The sequence below is a fragment of the Micromesistius poutassou genome (assembly GCF_964030765.1).
Source record: "Micromesistius poutassou genome assembly, chromosome: 2".
Classification (NCBI taxonomy): Eukaryota; Metazoa; Chordata; class Actinopteri; order Gadiformes; family Gadidae; genus Micromesistius; species Micromesistius poutassou.
The window spans coordinates 20,107,901-20,130,418 of record NC_140272.1 but is presented as its reverse complement, the minus strand read 5'-3'; the positions used below and the strand labels follow the sequence as shown (position 1 = coordinate 20,130,418).

Here is a 22,518-nt window from a genome sequence, read left to right as displayed (position 1 = left end):
GAGAACTGGCCGGCAGAACAGTGGGCCCACATCATCTCGCCCTTCCTCACCGGTCCCGCGCAGCAGGCGAGCCAGGATCTACCACCCGAGGACGCCGAGCAGTATCCAGCGCTCAAGCAGGCCATACTGGCCTACTACGGGCACAACCTCGCGGCCCGCGCCCAACGGTTTCACGACTGGCGGTTTGACATCCACGGTGCAGTGCGGACCCAGATCGCCCAGCATGGTCGGCTAGTAAGGAGGTGGCTGACCACGGGTGAGGGACCCAGCCCGGTGGATCGGGTACTCATCGATAACACCGTTCGTCAGCTGCCGGCCGAAGCCCGGAGGATCCTGGCCCACCACCATCCCGAGACGGTAGACGACTTGATCCGGCAATTGGAGAACTGGCAGGTAGCCCAGCATCTCAGCGCCAGTCCCCGGACCAGCCTGCGGCCGACCGAGAACCGACGAGACCGGAGGAGGCCCCTGACGGCGTCGCGGACACCACCACCGGAGCCGCCGATCGTGTCCCGGGAGGGTCGAGAAGGGAGACGGTGCTACGCCTGTGGTCAGCAGGGGCATTTGGCACGAGACTGTCCCGGGGACAGAGACGTGTCGATGCCATCGGCCTATGCGGACGAGGGTACGTACCGGCCCTGTATGTTGGCCACCTGTTGGGCACAGGGGGTAGCTGGGTCCCCGACCATCCCAGCACGGGTTATGACCCAGGACACACAGGCCCTCCTGGACACGGGGAGTGTGGTGACCCTCCTTCGTCCCGAACTAGCGGGGGGGAAGGGTGGGGAACCTATGGAGGTGGCCTGTGTACACGGGGATACCCGGACCTATGGGTCATGCCATGTGGTCATACGGACCCCCTACGGGGTGTTCACAGCCCGGGCGGGGATCGTACCCCACCTGCCGGTACCCCTTCTTATCGGGAGGGATTGCCCGATTTTCCACAGACTCTGGGATCCGGAGCGGGAAAATCGGGTAAGGGGAGAGCCTGCTCGCCGAGCGAGGAGGAAGGGGCGGCCGGCGTATGGGGCCATCCGGATACCAGCGACCCAGGAGGAGTCATCGGCAGAGGACCCCGGGCCAGAAGGGGACGGACCCTCGCCACCGGGATCTCCAGCCCGCTCGGGAGGGCGCGCTTCTGGATCACAGCGGCTCGGACCCGGCACCTCGGATACCCTGACGGCGCCAGACCTGGACGACCCACCCGAGGAAGCAGAGAGTTCTCCTCTCTCCGAGTTTTCGGACTTCCTACCGGAGGGGGGGGTAGGAACCACTCGGCCGGGCCAGTTCGCGAGCGCTCAGCTGCAGGACGACGCCCTCAAACACGCCTGGAGCCATGTCCTCGCACACGACGGACAGACCCGGGACTCGGTGAGTTGCCTGCCACACCCACATTTTAGCACCAGGGGGGCTCTGCTATACCGGGTGGTGGAAAAGGACGGGGCGGTGACCGAGCAATTAGTGGTCCCTCGGACATATGTCAGCAAGGTGCTGTATATGGCACACACACACCTCCTGGGAGCACACCTGGGCATGGACAAAACCCGGGATCGGGTCTTGGCGAGATTTTACTGGCCGGGGGTGAAGAGGGACGTAGAACGTTACTGCCAAACGTGCCCGGAGTGTCAGCGGGTAGCTCCTCGCTCCTCGGCTAGGAACCCACTTATTCCCATGCCCATCATAGAGACCCCGTTCGACAGGATAGCTCTGGACATTGTGGGCCCCCTTCCCAAGACCAGCAGGGGACACCGGTACATCCTGGTGCTGGTAGACTATGCAACCCGGTACCCTGAAGCCCTGCCCCTGCGCGCGGCCACCGCTAAGGCGGTAGCGAGGGAGCTCATGCTTCTGTTTAGCCGGGTGGGGATAGCACGGGAAGTACTGACGGAGGGGGTCGTGTTTTATGTCTCGGGTACTAAAAGAACTGCTCAGACTTCTCCAGGTCAAACAGCTCCGGACGTCGGTGTACCACCCCCAGACGGACGGCCTGGTGGAACGGTTTAATAAAACATTAAAACAGATGCTGAAAAAGGCCATGGACGCAGATGGGAAGAACTGGGACCAGCTGTTGCCCCATGTACTGTTCGCGGTGCGGGAGGTGCCCCAGGCTTCTACGGGTTTCTCTCCGTTCGAGCTCCTGTACGGGAGGAGGCCTCGGGGAATCCTGGATCTCGCCAAGGAGACCTGGGAGAGTCAACCGTCACCCCACCGCACCGCGGTGGAACACGTCGAACAGGTGAGGGACCGTATGGCCCAGGTCTGGCCCATCGTCCGGGAACATCTCGGGCGTGCCCAGCAGGCCCAGGCGAGGGTCTACAATCGGGGAGCCCAGCTGCGCGTCTTCCGGCCTGGGGATCTGGTGCTGGTCCTGGTCCCGACGGCGGAGTGCAAGTTCTTGGCCAAATGGCAGGGGCCATACGAGGTGGTCGAGAGAGTTGGGGAGGTAAATTACCTGCAACACCATTCCGTGTGTGTGTGAGTACCATTCGTGAACCGGGCTGCCACAGTATGAACATGCATGCACGCATGCAGACACAAACACCCACACTGAAACACACCTGCATATACACAAGCACTCTCTCTCTCTCTCTCTCTCTCTCACACGCACAAACACAAACACACACACACACACACACACACACACACACACACACACACACACACACACACACACACACACACACACACACACACCGGCGCTCGGGGGCACTAAAGGAAGCGAACACAAACAATGTTGGGTTTCTGCTGTTGTTCCTCGTGTCAGCTCACCTCGTAGCCCAGAAGCCTCCGCTTGCTGGCGTTCCAGGGCAGGGCTTTCCACGAGACCTCCACCTGGGAGGCAGACAGGCTCCTGGCGCGCACCCTGGTGGGCGCCCGGCCCGGCTCTGGGGATCAACGGTAAAAAAAAAAGTTAAAAAAAAAGGGGACATCCCAATGAACTCAACGAGTCCACAACCAAAGCCAAAGACGTGTGTTTGCTTTCTCCTCACTGTCTTTGAGTCCTTGACGTTTTTGCATTGAAATTCAGTGGAACAGCAGAGCACGGCACAAAGTGAGATGGAGACGTGTGTCAAACGGGTTTTTTCCTTCTCTCGAATAAAAAAACACATTATTTTTGGCTTTTGTTTTTTATACCCCTGCGGTGAAGTACAGTTATGAACTGCGGCGGTGTGAGAAGCTCTGAAAGTACATCCTGAGTTTGACTGAGTGACAATGTTAACGTATAGTTAAGCAATAGATCACGACAGGCTGTGGAATGTTCTCATTATAGCACAGTTAAGGGGCGTTGTCCGTCCCTTAACTGTGCTATAATGAGAACATTTCACTGACTGAAGTGATGTGGTATGGCGAAATGAAAGTCATAGACACCCTCAATTTTGAAAAAGCGAGAAAGTCAGAAAAGCTTTTTTTTTTTAACGAATACAAAAAAGTAGTCCCTCCTGGCTGCCTGCAGAGTGTACGGCGGTTGCTATGCAACACACTGTAGCGTCCTTCAGAGAGAAGGCTAGAGACGGTAGCTCGGTTCGCCGGCAATTTAGCCTTCTATCGAGTTCACTCACCGTGTGCCTATTGCTTTACAACATTTCCACCCTCTCCAGCAATCAAGATATTTTTAGGCTTCAGTGAACTATGCTATTGCTTTTATATAAAGATAACAGTTCAAGTTAGGCGCGGAGTGATACGGAACTCTGTAAACTGAATGGGCGTCATAGCTGTGTGTATACGCTCAATATACAACCAATATAATCAGATTGCTTGATATAAGCCGTTATATATAATCCCGTTTTATAAGGGATTATATATAACCCTGTCTACGTCCAGCTACGTCATTCAGCACTGTTGACCAAAGTGACTGAAAGTAACCTATTCTTTTATTTACACGTCGTTGAAGTGACGGTGAGCTCATGGTTCCCTGAATGAGGCAATTGGGAATCAAACCCAGAACCATTAAGCAAACCACGAGACAGGAGGGGCAAAATGTCATCCCAAAGTTGATACAAATGTTATGGAATTTGAACTATAACCTTGTGCTTTAGTAGCCTGGCTCCGCCCGCCCACCTACTTCCGCCCAAATTTAATTTTCCCTTCAGTAGTCAGTCTGGGGCTGGGACTTGTTAGTGGGATTTTACCCGAACAAATTTCTGTGTGACCAATCAGCGAACAGAGGAAGTGGCTGAGAACGATGACGTCGAAGTAGCGACGTATTGTCAATGACAAGACCCAGCCTCGACAGTTGACTGCAAACATTATCTCTGTCCTTACTATCGAATATTAATGTAGAATTTGTAATTGTTCCTTGAACTCTAAAATTAGATGAACAAAACCTGCAGCTATCGTTGACAGACATCTTCACTCTTCATCTTGTTTTGTTTGTGTACACAGCCTGCGCATGCGCGCAACGTAGTTTCCGGCCGGTCCCAGCGCATGACAAACGTCACGACCAAACGCTATTGCGATTGGTTATGGCAGATCCAGAGTGGCACTGGGCAGATCCAATAGTTTTAAACTTCAACAGACACCCGCCTCCAAGTGAGTGAACGTTTGCCAATTACAGCAGTTCCAGACCTTCTGTACAAATGAAATGAAGTACGATGGTCTGGTAGCACCAGGCTAGTGCTTTAGCCTATTTGTTAGGAAAACACATTTACAGTCACATATATATATATGTATATATATATACATATATATATATATAGTAATATATGTACTTTTTTGGTGGATTATTATATTAACTCCATAAAAGCGTGTTCAATTGTAACCTTGTTATTAAATCATCGTTCATTTGGCAAACGCACTGAATCAAGTACACGACGCAAATTAGAATGTGGACGATCCCGCCCCCCCCCCCTCTGATGGGCCCAATCAAACCGTTGAGGCACCCCATGACCCTCTGCTAGACCCTCCCCCTCCCTCCCTCCCCCCCTCCCTCCCTCCCCTCCCTCGCTCTCCCCCTCCCTCCCTCCCCTCCCTCCCTCCCCTCCCTCCCTCCACCCCTCCCTCCCTCCCTCCCTCGCTCTCCCCCTCCCTCCCTCCCTCCCCTCCCTCCCTCCCTCCTCCCCCCCACCCTCCCTCCACCCCTCCCTCCCTCCCTCCCTCCCTCCTACCGTCCTCTGCTGAGTAGATGGTGCTGACGGCTCCGAAGGGCCCCTCTCCCACGTTGTTGTAGACGCCCACCTTGACGTGGAACGGGGAGAAGGGCAGGATGCTGTCGTTCTTGAAGACGTAGCGGGAGGCCTCGGGGGAGGGCACGGCCGCCTGCATCCAGCCCGTGGCGCCGTGCGGCCGGAACGCCACCACGTAGCCGAAGCCCGGGCCGTTCTGGAGCTCCTCGGGCACGGGCTGCAGCGCACACACACACACACACACACACGTCCGCATCAGAAAACGCACAAAAACACATAGAAAAACACACACACACACAACAATATGCACAAAAAACACACACACACACACACACACACACACACACACACACACACACACACACACACACACACACACACACACACACACACACACACACACACACACACACACACACACGAATATATATATAAGAATAGATATTTACAGACAGACCACACAAACACACACGCATAACAATACTCACACATTCACACATGAATATATATAAAAATATAGATATAGATATTTACAGACAGACACATGCAAACACACACACACACACACACATATAACAATACGCACAAACACACACACACACACACACACACACACACACACTTGCATGTGCGTGCCAGTAGACACTGGCTGTGGTGGTAGTGCATGTCCATTAGCAGCACAATGCCCTGAGCATGATCCCTGCACTCCTTCCCCCATTACCTTTGCTATTGTCCAGACCAGCAGAAGACTTAGTGTCCATCATATATTTATAGACACTGGCTTTTTATACATAAAACTCCTCCTTCATCCCTCGCCTCTCCTGACCCTTTAAAACATAGATGCTTTTATAAAGAAACAAAAACAAACAGTACCACCTTCAGGGCTTGGCGGCCCTGGTTTCAGAATAGCCTGGAGAGCACTGAACAAATAACCCTCTCCCTCTTCTCTCTGTCTTTCACTTTGTTCCTCTGTGTCTCTCTCTCTCTTTGTCACTCTTGGTTTCTCTGTCTTTCTCTTGCTCTCTGTCTCTCTCGCATTCTGTCTCTCTTTATCGCTCTCTCTCTGTCCTTCTCTTTCTGGCTATCTTTCTCTCTGTCCCCTTTTTCTCTCTGTCCCTTTCTCTGTCCCTCTCTCTCTCTCTCTCTCTCTCTCTCTCTCTCCCTCCCTCAGACTCTGTCTCTAATTGCCAATTAAATCCATCAAAACACAACCCGCTATCACATCAAATGGAAAAGTGACTGAAGTGGCTCAGAGTCGAGCGGAAAATGAACACTTTGTTAAGCGAAAGTTCGACTTTAACTGAACTTGGGCATGCTGAAAACGAGAATCAACATTCATTCGGATAAATTGTTCACAACAGGGGGTCGATGATTTCAGGCAGAATGAATGCATAATCTTTTTTGAGCGTTGTGTTGATTAATTGCAGGGTGGGTTTTTTTGTGGAAAGAACGACACTATAAAGAAAAAGGGAAGAACGCTAACAAGAGAGAAAGAGAGAGAGAGTAGGAGAAAGAGCGAGCACACTGTAATCTATTATTTGCCTGGGCTTGGGAAGAAACCATTCCACGTTAATTATCTCATTGAATCCTCAAAAGGCATTTCTTCCCCTCACCCTCCCTCCCTCCCACATAGCCCTCCCCCCGGGGTGACAGTGGCGGTTATTGCCTCTGTGTTCTCAGAAGAAAAAAGGTTAACTCATACGTTCAAATAGTGGGGGGGCGCTGTCATGAATATTACAAGGCCTTGTGAGTGGAAAAAGAGGATGAGGATGATGATGGTGATGGTGATGATGATGTCGATGGTGATGATGGTGATGATGATGTCGAAAGTGATGATGGTGATGATGATGTCGATGGTGATGATGGTGATGGTGATGATGATGATGGTGATGATAATGGGGGTGATGGTTATGATGATGATTATGATGGTGATGATGATGACGTCGATGGTGATGGTGATGATGATGATGATGGTGGTGGTGGAGGTATGGGGGTGGCGGGTGTGAGCTGCTTACCTCCCATGTGATGACCAACTCAGAGCGACTGCCACCTCCACCGCTCACGTTAGCTGGCGTGACCCTCGGAGCTGTGGGGGGGGGGGGGGGGGGCGGGGGCGGTGTTAATGACAGGATAGCTTTGGACTTTTCAGGTCCAATCAAAATGATGAATAGGTTTATGCTAATCCTGGTTTAAATATTTAATTTGACTTATTTGGAAGACAGACATGACAACACAACATGTCAACGTGCAAGCACTTGTTTCCATCGTGTGTATAACAGATATCAGATGTGATGACAAATATCAGAATGATGACAGCGCAAAGCGACTTAAAACATTTCAATAAAAAGAGGATCTAAAAATTGAACAGAACAAGAATACAAACTGAAATTAGGTAATAATTAGCCTTTTCTGCTGTTGTTTGTCAGTAGCGACTGAATTGTAGTGGTAATGGTAGAATTTAAAAAAATCAGAAATTCTGAATTCAAAATTATAAAAAAAACCTTTAATTTAACGAATGAATCAAAGCAACCAAAACTGAAAAAAAGACAGAAATAAGACAATCATTTGCCTTTGTTCTTGCCTTCACTGAATCTGACTTAATTGTAGTAGAAATAAGTGGTCGTGGAAACAATACGACAATCAAGAATTGATTGAATGAAACCAGAGAAAACAAAACAAAAAACATCACATAATGGTAAGTGTGACAATAATTTGCCTTTGTTCTTTCTGTCGTGTTTTTGGTAGTGCCTTCGGAAAAATTCGAACAATACAATCGGCGATGGAATGAATAAAACCTCAAAACGAAGACAAAAGTCAAAACAGATGAACAAACACAAAGTTCTTTCTGTCGTTTCTCCGTTGTGTCGTTCTTAGTGATTGAAAGAATGAAACAGAAGCATGACATACATTTTCCAATGTGCTTGCTGGCGTGTTTGGATCGTGACTTCAGAATTGTGATAAACAATTCAAAAAAGTACAAAGGAATCAATGACGGATTGAATGAAACCTAAAAGCCAAATAAAACCACCCAGAAAGTAAGCTTAGAAGTATACATGAATTTGCCTTTTTTTTGCTGTTGCCATTAATCGGTAGTGAATGAACAGTAGGGCTAACAAGGACTAGTCTACATCTATACACTATTGAAAAAAAAAAATTGAATGACACACAAACCCCCCAAGACAAAAGGGGAAGTACACAATTTGTGCTGGCTGCTCCTGTTTTTCAGAATTGACTCAAAATCTAAAAACCAATGCCTGAAATAATGAAACCTAAAAGCCCAAGAATCAAAAGGGCTGGGAGCAGAAGTAAGACATGGATTTGCCTTTGTTCTTGCAGTACGTACAGGTCTCCTTTGTCCGGGCTTGTTTGGACGGCTTGCTGGGCTCTCCTGTGCCCACTGCATTGCTGCCCAGCACCCGGAACTCGTACTCCACCCAGGGGTTCAGCTCTGTTACTGTAGCTGTCAGCTGGCGACCCCCCACCGAGTCTGGAACTGGCCGACGGGCACACACACACACACACACACACATGCAGACGCAGACACACACACACACACACACACACACACACACACACACACACACACACACACACACACACACACACACACACACACACACACACACATACATGCAGAGGCGGACATACACACACGTAGACGCACACACAAAAACACACAGACACACACGTACATACACACACACACACACACACACACACACATGCAGACGCAGACACACACACACACACACACACACACACACACACACACACACAGACACACAAAAGTGCATTTCGTCAGCATCCACATACTGTGTGTCAACAGATTTTCTTTGTGCTGCTACATGTCAACTTAGTGTCAACAGTTTAAAAGCGCTGTTTGCTGGGTGGGCGGTCCTGAGGGGGATAGGGGTGGACCCCAGGTGGGCAGGACACAAGGACACAAGATACTCGCACAAGGACACTTAGTTCATACACACAGACACAATAACGTACACACACACACACAGACACACACACACACACACACACTCAGACTCCAAAGACGAAAGCAAAGGCACATTGAAGAACTAAACAAACATAAAAATACATCCAAAAAGCCGTAGGCGATTTTAATATGGGCCAATTCCAGGTCTAATGCCTCTTTGGTTCTGTTAAGGGGATTTTACACTTACTTGCAAAGCAGAGCTCGATGTTAGAACAAGTACGTTACAGTGCAAGGCAAGGCAACTTTATTTATATAGCACTTTTCATACACAAGGCAGACTCAAAGTGCAATAAAAAAAACAATAAAAGAAAATAATAGATAAGTAAAAAGTAAATTAGATAGAAAATGAAGGCAAAGTTAAAAAAACACATTTTAGAAACATTTTATAAAGGCAAAGTTAAAAAAAATGCATTTTAGAAAGTGAGAAAATAAAGGCAAAGTTAGTAATAAAATAAAAAATAGATATAAGCATAGTGCGAAATACGGGGGGGTTTGGGGGGGTCGGACCCCCCCGATTAACCCCTTGAGACCCCCTGAAAGACTCAAAAGCAAAACCTGGGGGGGTCTCAATCTTGTAAAAAAAACAAAATTAAAAAAAATGATATAATAATTTTATTGTCACTAATGATGTGTTTAAGAGATCACCATGTCAAGTATTTATAATTCAAAAATGTTAATAATAATAATTTGTTTAACATTAAGCTGAACCAGTCCTGCGCCTGCGCGTATGCAAATCAGCCATGTGCGAGAGCCCAGAGCAATGACGTAGGCCGTCAATAACAATGGCTAACAAGCGAAAGCAAAATCAAAGTTTATCACTGGCACACTTCGGATTCACATCGAAAAAGGTGGCACTCGGAGATGAAGAGATAGACGATGTTGGTGTCAGACAAGAGGATCCCGTTCCTCTCCCACCCTCTGCCGAAGAAAGAGAAGTTGAGGCCGAGTGCTCCGTAGCAGACATAGCAGATGCTACTGCCCCTGCTGCTAGCACTAGTGAGTTGCCCGCTTATTTTACACCTAAGCAGGTGGGGGAATGGAAAGACCGCTGGGGGACACATGCATATTATGAACACAAGTCGACAACGATAATGTATACAATACTGGTAACAAACGATGTTTGTTAATGTATTGCCGCATAGGCCTATCATTAAATAGACCCACAGTTGCGGCCATCGAGGACCGCGTCCGCATATGTTTTAAGTTGTCTTTGCCGCAATGTATGATGACGAATCAGTGTTTCTGAAGTTGGCGAAGAAAACGCTATTCCATGTGTTAATTAAACACATAAACTGAGCCATTCGAAGTTTGAAATTCATGTGGTCATGCATCTGTCTCAGCGGAGACTGCAAACGCGCTGTTAAAAATCAACTCGTCAAGTCAAAATGCGCTGGCTCTTAAAGGGGATGGGAGATGCCACTCTCATTGGTTTATTGCATGTTACGCCCAAAACACACCTACGGGTTTCAGCCCAACCCATTTTAGATTTGGGCCGGGCGCAAAGCTCATTTATCTCGCCGTCATAATAGCAACAGCGCCATAAAACCGCCCACAAAGTACTTTGACTTTGCGCCTTGACGTCTGCTAAGTATGCTATAGGCCTACAGCATGAGAAAAATTTAGATCGATATTGCGCAACAATCGGGAGATGGGGACCCCCCCGAATATTGAAGGGTATTTCGCACACTGGATATAAGCATTGTAGATTTAAGATTTAGCAGAAAGCTAAAGCAAACATAAAAGTCTTCATTCTTGTTTTAAAAGCTGTCAGAGTTGGGGCAAGTCTTAAATCCTCAGGGAGTTTATTCCAGCTATTTGTTGCATAGTAACTAAATCCTGCTTCCCCATGTTTCGTGTTGACTCTGGGGATAATTAACAGATTGGTCTCAGAGGATCTTAGTGGCCTAGAAGGCTTATGTAGTGGAAGCATATCAGTTAAATACTAAACCATGTAGGGATTTATATTTATTTATAGGTTAGCAACATGATTTTAAAATCAATTCTCTGACATACAGGGAGCCAATGTAACGATTTAAGAATTAGTGTAATATGTTCAAATTTTTTGGTCTTTGTTAGAACTCTAGCAGCAGCATTCTGAACAAGCTGTAGTTGCCTTAGAGTTTTTTTTGGGAGACCTGTAAGGAGACCATTGCAGTAATCAAGCTTGCTAGTGATAAAGGCATGTACAAGTTTTTGTAAATCTTCGGTAGACATGAGCCCTCTAAGTCTTGCTACGTTTTTAAGGTGATAATATGCAGATTTTGTAACTGATTTGATGTGACTGTCGAAATGTAAATCTGAATCCATGATAACCCCTAGATTTCTGGCTTTGATTGAGGTTTTCAGGGACAGAGAGTGAATGTGTTGGGTAACTTTAAGCCTTTCGGTTTTAGCACCAAATACAATTATCTTGGTTTTGTCCTCATTTAGTTGAAGGAAATTTCGGCACATCCAGTCTTTGACTTGCTCAATGCACTGGCACAACAGATCTATGGGCTGATAGTCATTTGGTGATAGCGATACATAGATTTGTGTGTCATCAGCATAGCAGTGATGGTCAATATTGTTATTTTGCATGATTTGCCCTAGTGGGAGCATGTAGATGTTGAATAGAGAGGGTCCTAAGATCGAACCTTGTGGGACGCCACAAGGTTCAAGGTTCTAGGTGTACTTCATTTAACTCAATAAGCCAATTGAGCAAGGACTACCGTAGCGTAGGCCTTCCACACATGAACGCACCCCAGCGCTGCATTCAAGAGGCTTAAAACCAAACCGCCCAATCTTGCCCCTGATTTCAACATTGGATTATTTTTTTATTTTTTTATTATTTATTTTATTTTTGGTTGCCTTGACCTCCATCACATTCCACACCTCAAGAGGTTCTAGGTGTTTGGTGTCACGAGGGATTCTTTCACTGTTTTGTATTCGTTAAAGGCGATGCTTCAACACATTTTTGGTTTGTTTTAAGTACTGCATGGTGTGTGAATGTGTGCATGAATGGGTGAATGTCAGTCAACACTGTAAAGCGCTTTGGATAAAAGCGCTGTATAAATCAGGACCATTTACCTCTGAATTCATTGTTTTGTACTTTTTCTTTCAAGGAGAAAGCAACTCACTTCCTGGCCCCTTGGTAAATATCAGTTTGGCTGGCTGGTGCTACATCAATATAGTGGGACTGGGAACAGTTTTATTGTATTGGTTTGTGCGGTGCATTACTCAACAAACGGTTTATTTTCTTGCAGTTACCTGTGTTTGATCGATTCATGTGTGGTGCCCTCTTTAAACCATCTCATCACACCGAGAGAGAAGGTGTCCTTAGCCCAAAAGGGGGATACAGACATCATCCACTGTTGACATCGTCCTTTATCACAGTCTTAAAGGGCTTTGCTGTGTTGTGTTGGCATTTGAGTGCATCTTGATTGACAGTAGAAAATGATGAGCTTTGTAAAACATTGTGAGATGCAAGATGTGCTTATACGAGCCGCTTATTGTTGATCATAATTAATTTAATCTGCTACGATGAAGTCATTGTGTTCTGAGAAGTCTACAATGTGTTCTCTATAGAGGCCATGAAAGTAGCTTGACGCAAGCAAGGTGCACGTTTATTGTACTGTGATTGTGTTGCTGCTGGATCCCAGCGGCTTGACTGCAAGCTGGCCAAACTTTGGACCCTGTCTTCCAACGCCAAGAACCATGGATCCAAAGAGCACCAGAGGGAGAGGCAGAGAGAGTACCTGTGGTGACTGCTTGCCAACCCAGGGAGAAGGGTGTTCGGGCCTGGATAGTGTAGGCCGTGACGGGGCTGTGGTTGTCAGAGCCGGGCCTCCAGGACAGGGAAACGGTGGTGTCACTGACCTGACTCACATGGATGCCATTGGGTGGGCCAGGAGGACCTGGATGGGGTTAGAGAGAGGACAGAAAAGTGTGTTAAAGAGAGAGAGAAAGAGGGAGGATTAGGAGGGGGATGAGGGGAACAGAGTTTAATAGAGAGAGTAAGACGGTGGAATATGCACGGGTAAAGGAGGAGGTATGAGAGTGTGAGTGGGAGTGGAAGAGACCGAGGGAGAAACCTTGGCAGAAAAAAAAGAGCGAGGAAAGGAGCAGGAGTGAGCGTGAAAGAGAGGGAGATAAAAAAAGAAACACTGGCAGGAAAAAAGAGCGAGTAAGTGAAAGAGAGCGAGATGAAGACGGAGGGTGAAGGAGAGAGCAGCGTGGAGAAGGAGGCAGACGGGAAGCGAGGTAAAGTAGTGGAGAAACGGAGGTTTAAATATACAACGGTTGGCTGGTGTGTGAGCGGTGGGAGCTACCACTAACTAATTACAAAGTAATATTTTATGTGAGCACATTTGCCAGCCATGTGCACATTAAATGACAAACTTCACATATTTTACAGCACCCATGGTGCTTCCGTGCATTAGTTCAGCTGGCTAACATTTCACTTTTTCTCTACATTTCCTCATGAATGTATTCCGTTCAATGGTTTCAGACGCTAGCCAGTGAACATTGTTTATGGGTGTCTTAATGTGTGAGCCTGCCACCATTAAACCCGCCACACATATCTGTGTATCCCAACCTCAAGTCCCTATCGGTTATGCTATAAAATCCGTGTAACCAATCAAGACACTTTTGCAATTACTCTGTTTCCACTTTAATCAGCTCTAAACAAGGATTAGCACCTCCATTCCGCCTCATCAGCATAGCAATTAGGCACGAGGACAACAGGTAGCGCAGGGTTAGCTTACCTCTGACAACCAGATCGGCGGCTATGGAGATGCTGTCCACCTTGGTTTGCACGGCGCACGTATACTTCCCCGCATGCTTCAGCTGCACGTTCTCAGCTGCACGTTCCGAATCATAATGTCGCCGGCCGAATGCTGCTGTGAATCACACATACAGATGTGCAAGCATACAGATGCACGCATGAACACACACACACACACACACACACACACACACACACACACACACACGCACACGCACACACACACACAAAAAACACACAGTTCCATGAGCTACATGGTAAGCACCAAGCTATTGTAATTCAAGAGGAATACTCTGTCTCGCCACATGGGAAGAGGGGGCGGCCTTATTCTCCTGGATATGGATCTGCTCTAGAAATGTACCATACAATCATGGCGGCGCCACCGAATTGTCCATATTCTGAGTGGAAAAGCACAGACTATCGAATGTTGGAGACGATCCCTGTCAGCCGCAGTCATTATTGCATAAATGTATTCACGACATGCCCCGGCAGTTTTTTCTTTCTAGTGGCTGTGGAGGTGCTTTCATTACTTCAGTGATAAGAGCAGCATCCTAATAGATACCTTGATTGCCAGCTCTTCACGCACCCATTTGTTCCAATTGTTATTTAGGCGGGCCAACCGCAGATTATCATTTACTGATCGGCGTCCAGAAGCAGCAGGTGACGGGTTCAAATCTGTGGTGGCGGAATTTGGTGGCACAGAACGTTTTGTGATTTGGCTTTGGTTGGTATTTAGACAAACACAAGGTCTTAGTTTCAAATGTAAAAACACGGATATAAACATGACAGGGACGGCTGTTTATACAACCAGCCCCACTCTTCAAGGTGGGGATTCTTTTTTATGAATAAATAATGCCTGTAAAATATTGACATTCGACTTTTTGGCGGCGGTAATGCAGTTATATTACTCCACAAAACAAGTACAGCGTATTGGTTATGGAGTTTTTGCTGAAAGTGCATAATTTATTTTTGGGGGGGAGGGGGTCGTGACCAGTTGCATTATGTAAATATCATTCTCTTTCATTTTCCCCCCTTAAATAAGCCACATGCAGCAATTTTCGGGCAATAAATAATAAACAAGATACAAACACCCCCATACTCCATCTCTTGTGCTGCAGTTGAATCTATTATGGCCGCGCTCTCTAAAGGAGGAGTGCAATATTGATGGGGCAATGTATCTTAACCATCACCCCTTTAGACCTTTTCTTCAATAGAATCTCTGAACACGGCTGAAAAGGGACAAAAATCAATGGCCCCCTGATAGGACCAGCTTTTATGAGAGTGTCCTGAGCACAAATGAAATATTAGCATGGCCAGGGTGCACTGCAGCCACTGATCTCTGTGATTGGTCACTGCGTATTGCAGCGCTGATGATGAATGGGATGTGAATTGAAATACATATATGAATACTAATCCAACACAGTGGAAAACTTCTCCAAAACAACACACACACACACACACACACACACACACACACACACACACACACACACACACACACACACACACACACACACACACTTTTTAAGACTTTTGGATAAGCAGTCTGCTACTGCCACTGGTATGACGTTGTGGCAGTGGCAGTGGCTTTTACTATTTTATTTGTATCCATTACGAATTAAATTGAATGAGCACTGAAAAAATATGATTATTTTCCTTAATTGGATTCATATGAATCTATTTAATTATTGATAGAGTTCATCCTGCCATGGTTATGAATAATATCAATATCATTACTTCTATTGGGGATGACTAAAGCAGTAACAGTAATCTAGTCCAATCTATTCAGTCAATACCCATTCGTTAGTATTCCTGGGTGGTACCTGGGTGGTAACAGTAAATGTTGAAGGGGACTGGCAAGCTCGACTATTTTCATACAGAAGAGAGTTCTGCCTCAATCGCAGTCTGCACAATACCTCAGTTAACGTAAAGTTTGACCATCAACTTCAATGGGCCACGTTTAGTTTAGTTCTCCATATAAAGAATTGGCTCACTGAGTATACGTTCCAGACCGTGATTGACAACACTTGCATGAAGGCAGTCTTCTCTTATATGAGGGAAAAAAAGCCGAGCAGTGGCTGTGGAAGGCCGGGGGGTGAGACACTGTGTACTTACCCCGCCCACTTTTTCAAAGTACCCCCCGTGGTTGGCGAAGTGTATGAGCTGCTCGTTGAAGAACCAGGTGAACTTGAGCTCCAGCGAGGGGTCGTAGGTCACCTGGCACGGCAGGATGACGCTCTCGCCCACCGTGACGTCCATGGTGGACGGCTGGGTGACAATCACCGTGGGCTCTGGGGAGGAGGGAACGCACAGACACACAGACAGACAGACAGACAGACAGACAGGCAGGCAGGCAGACAGGCAGCCAGGCAGGCAGGCAAACAGACAGACAGACAGGCAGGCAGACAGACACACAGACACACAGACACACAGACACACAAACAGTTGACATTAAGGTCAGTATATGCATATATATATATATAGATATATATATATATAGTGTTAGGGGTTTTTGGGGGAGCCACGTTGGTCTCTATTGGTTATTTTTGTTTGAATCCCAACCGGAAGGTTATGCGTTTGAACCCCAGAGCCCACCTGTACCATTGAGCAGGATTCCAAAACCCTACCTGCTCATCTCTCAAGTCTTTGGATGAAAGCGTATTTCAGTATTACATCAACGTATACAAAATATAGTGGACGACAACGGATACTCATGTACACACACCTAAACACACACAGACGCAGGCACACACACACACACACACACACACACAGGCACACACAGTACACCCTCTCAAGCACACACTTCCACAGCATTAGAATTCTTTATGCAGAACGGCTTTCCATTTGCATGGATTCCTTCCATCATCCTAGTGGATGTGCCAGAGGGACTTAATATGAGTATACCATAGGAGAGAGAGAGAGAGAGAGAGAGAGAGAGAGAGAGAGAGAGAGAGAGAGAGAGAGAGAGAGAGAGAGAGAGAGAGAGAGAGAGAGCAAGCAAACTGTTATCTATTAAAAAACAGTTGCTCGGGCTTGGGCGGAAACCATTCCGCTTTACGAGGGCTATTTGTTCAGTGGTCTGCAGTCTCTTCTGCAATCAAAACGGCCAAGCCCTAATGGTTGTACTGTTTGTTTTTATTTCTATATAAAGGCATCTACGTCGACAGGGCACGGTAACACCCCCACAATATGTGTCTCTAGGTGTCTTACATCCATGCGTACCTGTGGGATCATCCTTCAGCTTTAGTGCTACCGAAATCCCCACCTCTTCTGCAGGAATACTCCAGACGCACATCTGGAAAACATTCAAGTCCTGGCCCTGGCACTCCCCACAGGGGTGGCAATAGTCTCTCCATCCCTTTCCTTCCCTCTCTCTGTCCTCTCTCTCTCTCACTCTCTCTCTCCTGCTGCATCTTGAGATTCCACTCTCTCTGTCTCTACATCCCTAGCTCCCCCCCCCCCCCCCCCCACACACACACACACACACATAAGCAAACACACAAACACACACACACGCACACACACACACACACACACACACACACACACACACACACACACACACACAACCACGTCACCACCGTAAAGCACAGGTGGGAGAAGGGTGAGGTCCAGAAGGGTGCTCATCACTCATCCCTCTGCTTACTTTGGAAGAGCAAGGGGGAGAGAGGTACCTAGCAAGGAGTACATCCAGCAGGGCTGTGTGTGCGTGTGTGTGTGTGTGTGTGTGTGTGTGTGTGTGTGTGTGTGTGTGTGTGTGTGTGTGTGTGTGTGTCTAGAGGGTGCAGGGTGGCTGCTCTCCCTCTGGGGGGTGCTGTGATTGCTCGCTTCAGAATCATGCGAGCGCTCGTCAGCACACTGTCTAAAGCCACCCCGAGGCGACAGGGGCTTGGACTCACTCCAAGTCTGCAGCCCTCCTCCTCCTCCTCCTCCTCCTCCTCCTCCTTGTCCTCGTCTCATTTTTCGTTGTCTAGAGAGTATGTTCGATGCATTCATTGCCTGACCTCACCTCACCCCAAACCCCCCCGCCCCACCCCCCCACCACCAGTGCCCTCCCACCACCACCACAACCCCTCACCCAGGAGGGTTGATGGTTTTTATGATAAAGTGTTTCCGCGTGACACGGCGCTGCTGGTGGGTTCGATCCGCGCACGTGAAGTACGGCAAAAAAGCCGTACTTTTTTGCCATAAAAAAAAAAGAGTTCTCTTCTATTCTCGCCGACACTAAATACTAAAGCGCCTGACAGCTGTGGCGAGCAGCAGGGAAAATAAATATCCCTTTTGAAGGCTAGGAGCGAGGCTGCTTCGGGGTCGCCCCGCGGCCCCCCCGCCTTGACCCTATTGATGGTTTAGTCACACGGAACGTACCGGAACACAGAAAGAGATAAAAAGCAGCACCTTCACCCCTCAGCAGCGGCAAACACACTTCCTCTTGGACAGAATGTCCAAAGGAAAATGTGTACTTTTCTGACAAGCGCACACTCTTTTGGCTTCAGTGTCAAATAGCAACGCAATGGCAAAAAAGTAATTTATAATAACATCTTAAAACAAAACTTTAACAAAGCAAAACAGACTGTTCGGGTATATTCTGTGGTTTGCCGAGTTTCCGGAACGGTCTGTAGTCCAACTCTGACGACCATGGAGACAAAGTGTTCACGTTTAGCGCCTCTGTAACTTACCCTATGGGGGGGGGGGGGGGTTGTGTGTGTGTGTTCACATCCTCTCTCTGCAATACGTTGGCATAGCCCCCCCCCCCGCGCCGCTTGTGAGACAGCGACTTTGGGAATATGTCTTATTACTCTCTTTCGTCATCGTTTGTGACAGATTATACGGACAACCAGGGCTGGTTACACACACAGACCCGACAGTCCCGCCCAACACGCCACCACTGGGGGAGCTCTCCGGCGTAAAGTGATTGATACCTCTGCTGGATAATGCCTTGTTACCTTTCACTGTGGGGAGCCCCGGCGCTCAGGCAAACCTCCACTTAACCAGGGGGTCACCGGGGAGCCCGGCGCCGGCGGGATGTGTAGCAAGTAGCGACGTAGCTCGGCTAGCGCGCCGCAGGACAACTGGGAGGATTGGGTTGCCCCACTTTGAAATGTGTGTGTGTGTGTGTGTGTGTGTGGTGGGGGAGGTACATGTGTATGCGTGTGTGTGTGTGTGGCCTCGGCTGTACATGTGTGTTTGTGTGTGCATGGAGGTAGTCGAGTATGTTTGTGTATATATGTGTAAATGTGTGTGTGTGTGTGTGTGTGTGTGTGTGTTTGTGTGTGTAGTAGTGGACCGGGCGGTATAGTGTAGTGTGTGTGGCGTGTGTGCAAGTGTATGTGTGGTATTAGTAGATTGTGAGTGTGTGTGTGTGTGTTGGGATAGTGGTGTGTGTGTGTGTACCCGTGTTTGTGTGTACTTACAGTAGGCTGGCACTTCAATTCATTCACTCTGCTCCCATCCCACCCGTAGGTCTCGCCGCCCCAATGACCACGTCTCGTCTCTTTGCGAGAAAAAACTAAGAATCTGTTTCTCTTTCCCACGCAAAGACTCAAGGAATAGGGGGCAGGGTGGTCTAATAGGGTGGTCGACCCCCAGCACAAAAGGTACACGGTTTGAACCCAGATGTCCACAGGCTACCTGTAGGCATCCTTGAGCAAGGCGCCGTCACCTGTACTTACATATGTAAGTACATATGTACTTACATATGTACTTACATATGTAAGTGCATATGCACTTACATATGTACTTACATATGTAAGTGCATATGTACTTACATATGTACTTACATTTGTATCTACATACGTAGATACATAGTTACATAAGGACAGGTATCTAACACAAGACGTTTACTGTTCTTACATTTGTCTGAACGCGTTCAAATAATTGTCGAAATAGTTGTAAAGGAGGAAAATCGTTTTCTTCACGGCGTCAAGGGGCGAGAAATTGGGCCGGGAAAGTAACAAGTCGTATATCTGGCTTCCCGGCGAAGGCCTTGTCACGGGGCGTCGATGTGTGAATAATGTATGCAGTGAGAGGAATCGTGTGCCGGGATCATCTGGGTCAGGGCGGGGGGAATTCACACGTCGTCTATCTGCAGGTTATCTCGACACCCTCGGTAGCTATTGTGGTAGAGAGGGTGGAAGTCACTCAGGACGTGTCACAGCGTACCTCACATGTTGCATTGCAGACGAGTCACAAGAGAGAAAAAGGTTGTTTTTTTTTCATCCGGACAACAATCAATAAATCAAATGCTTTGAAAAAAAAAAGAAGTAATTATATCTATCGCAGGACTGTAATAAGCCCGTCCAATCATTTCATGTGGCCACAATTAAATATTGGATGTCAGTCTACGTGCAGCAAGCCTTACCCGGCTTCCTGCACCCACTCGGACCTTGCAATCATTGCGCATGACCGGAGTCTTCCACAAGGCTAGGCTGATGTAGTGCTTAAGCTAGCGAGCGAGTCATGTGCTTTAGGGGAGTGGCTTTGGAGTGAGGCCTGAAGGCAGGGTTGGGAATGTTAGGGTAAGATCCAAAGTGGATCCAAATTGCTGACCCTATCTTTTGGAAGCAGGTAGACATTGGTTGTCTAGCTCAGGGTAGACTACAGACCTTTGGGTTCAAATCCCAACATGCACAATCATTGTTTGTTTCCATTTTCAAAGCAGGTGAGATTATGGTGTCCTATGTATTTGTTTGTTCAGGGTATGTGATAAATAACAGTGGTGTCAGTATATCATATTAATATACAGTATATTAATGAGCAAAAACCTTGTGCCCATCACTGAGAAAGATTTGTGTTAATTGGCCAAAGAAAAAGATTTCAAACAACTATGACAAAAATACCCAAATAAAAACATGCTTTAGTTAAATTATTTTACAAACAGTTATGCAAAAATATTTTGATGGAATAAAAAATGCAGAAGGAGTGAATGCAGAAGAGTGTGTAAAGGGGGTAGGAGAATGCACTCTCCTCTTTAGGTTACATAACCTCCCCGAGTCTACAGCACAAACTCGATTTAGAGACTAGTCTCCTCTCTTCCTTTACGATACATATCAGCCTCCTCGAAATAGATGAAGGGAACTCATCTATTTTTTTTTTTTTTTGCTTGAGTCAGTTTATATATATTTTGAAACGACATACAGCGCTGCCTTTTGATGCAGGATGAAAGTTTGTTTTTAAAAAAAAAAGGGGCCTTACTTTATTTGGAGACGGTGGATAAGCTGAGCATCAAACATGTTGTTTATATTTACGATTTAAGGACATTTTCCTCTTCGCTTCCTCCAGAACGGTGCACAGTTCCCGTCGACTTTCTTGGCCTTCGATATTTTCTTTTCGGTAATGAAGAGGTTTAGGCGAGGTAAAAAGTCATTGTATTATACATATTTAATATACATATTGCATTTGCTGTCATCCATGAGAAAGATGGTCTAACCTTCAGACAGTAACAGTTTTTCACTAAAACAATTACAATAGTCCAAAACACTTCTCAAACATCTCAAATCAATCCATGGATTTCCCTCTCTCTCTTAATTAATGGTCTTTTGAGCGATTCATTTACCACGAATACAAGTTTGAAAAAGCGAGACGGTGCAGATTGCATTATGTGAATTGCATGGCCCGCCAGGTTTATATCAAGCCCAGTGTGATTATGTTCTTGTGATGGTTTCTATTAATAATCCAATAAATAATATAATAAATAATATTTATCTGCTTTTGGAATAACAACGTAAAAATTGTGCACACTTTCATCAAGGCAAAGAGATGTGAGGGCTCTAGAGAGCCTCGCTCTGTTGGGACTTCAAGGTGGATGGATGGCTTATACCGTTTGAACGTTTCTCTAGAGAAGTTTCATCGTGAAGCAAAAGCTGAAATGCTTTACTTTTTCCTTCCATCCTCCTCCCCCCAACCCAAGGTCAATTTTTACCCAACAAGCTCCATGTGAGAGCAGTGGCCAAAGCGGTTAGGGCAATTTATCTGGGTTCTGTTCCTTACCTTGGAAGTACAAATAAAAGTGGAAAGGAAAATAACCGGGGCCACTTGGTTAGTGAGACGTGACGAAGAGGATGCTGAGTCCTTTCCAAGGGTGTTCATTACAACAGCAGGCAGCAAAACGCCTCCTAATGTACGACACACCGATGAGACACAATTGCCGGTCAACTCTTCGTCCGCTCAGCTCTTGACTTCTCCTGAAAGTCGAATCCAAAAGCGCACCTTTCACACACCTTGTTGAGGCGCTCTGGGAATCCTGAAGCGTTTCATTTCCATCAATCACTGCTGGGCGCATGACAATAAACTGGGAACTTCAAACTTGAAACACACACGCACGCACGCACTAGGGATGTAACGGTTACCGGTGTAACGGTAAACCGCGATAAAAATGTTGTCAATAACAATTACCGTTTTAATTTCAAATAAAATTATTATTGCGGTGGATAACCGCGCCCGCGGTGTGGAAACCGTGTGCTTAAATCCTTCCTAGCGCTTCATCCGAGCAGTGTTTGGAATAACGCCGTTTAAAATAACGCCGTTAGGTAACGCCGTTATTTTTTCAGTAACGGGTAATCAAACTAATTAATTTTTCCGTCGTTACAACGCCGTTACCGTTACTGACAGTTAAATTCGGTGTGTTACTATGAATTGATTGA

At 47.0% G+C, this 22,518-nt stretch overlaps 1 protein-coding gene across 1 annotated transcript in view; it reads right to left on the bottom strand.

Annotated features, from left to right (window-relative positions):
- The window catches only part of LOC311338239 (contactin-4-like), a gene marked incomplete at both ends in the record, with an annotated part of 110,342 nt that overhangs the window by 3,688 nt on the left and 84,136 nt on the right, over positions 1 to 22,518 (bottom strand). Inside the window, 8 exon segments of the mRNA XM_084463471.1 lie at positions 2,770 to 2,885; positions 5,106 to 5,340; positions 7,139 to 7,209; positions 8,467 to 8,616; positions 12,846 to 13,004; positions 13,854 to 13,944; positions 13,947 to 13,988; positions 15,989 to 16,164. Coding sequence (XP_084319597.1) covers positions 2,770 to 2,885; positions 5,106 to 5,340; positions 7,139 to 7,209; positions 8,467 to 8,616; positions 12,846 to 13,004; positions 13,854 to 13,944; positions 13,947 to 13,988; positions 15,989 to 16,164 — 1,040 coding nt within the window.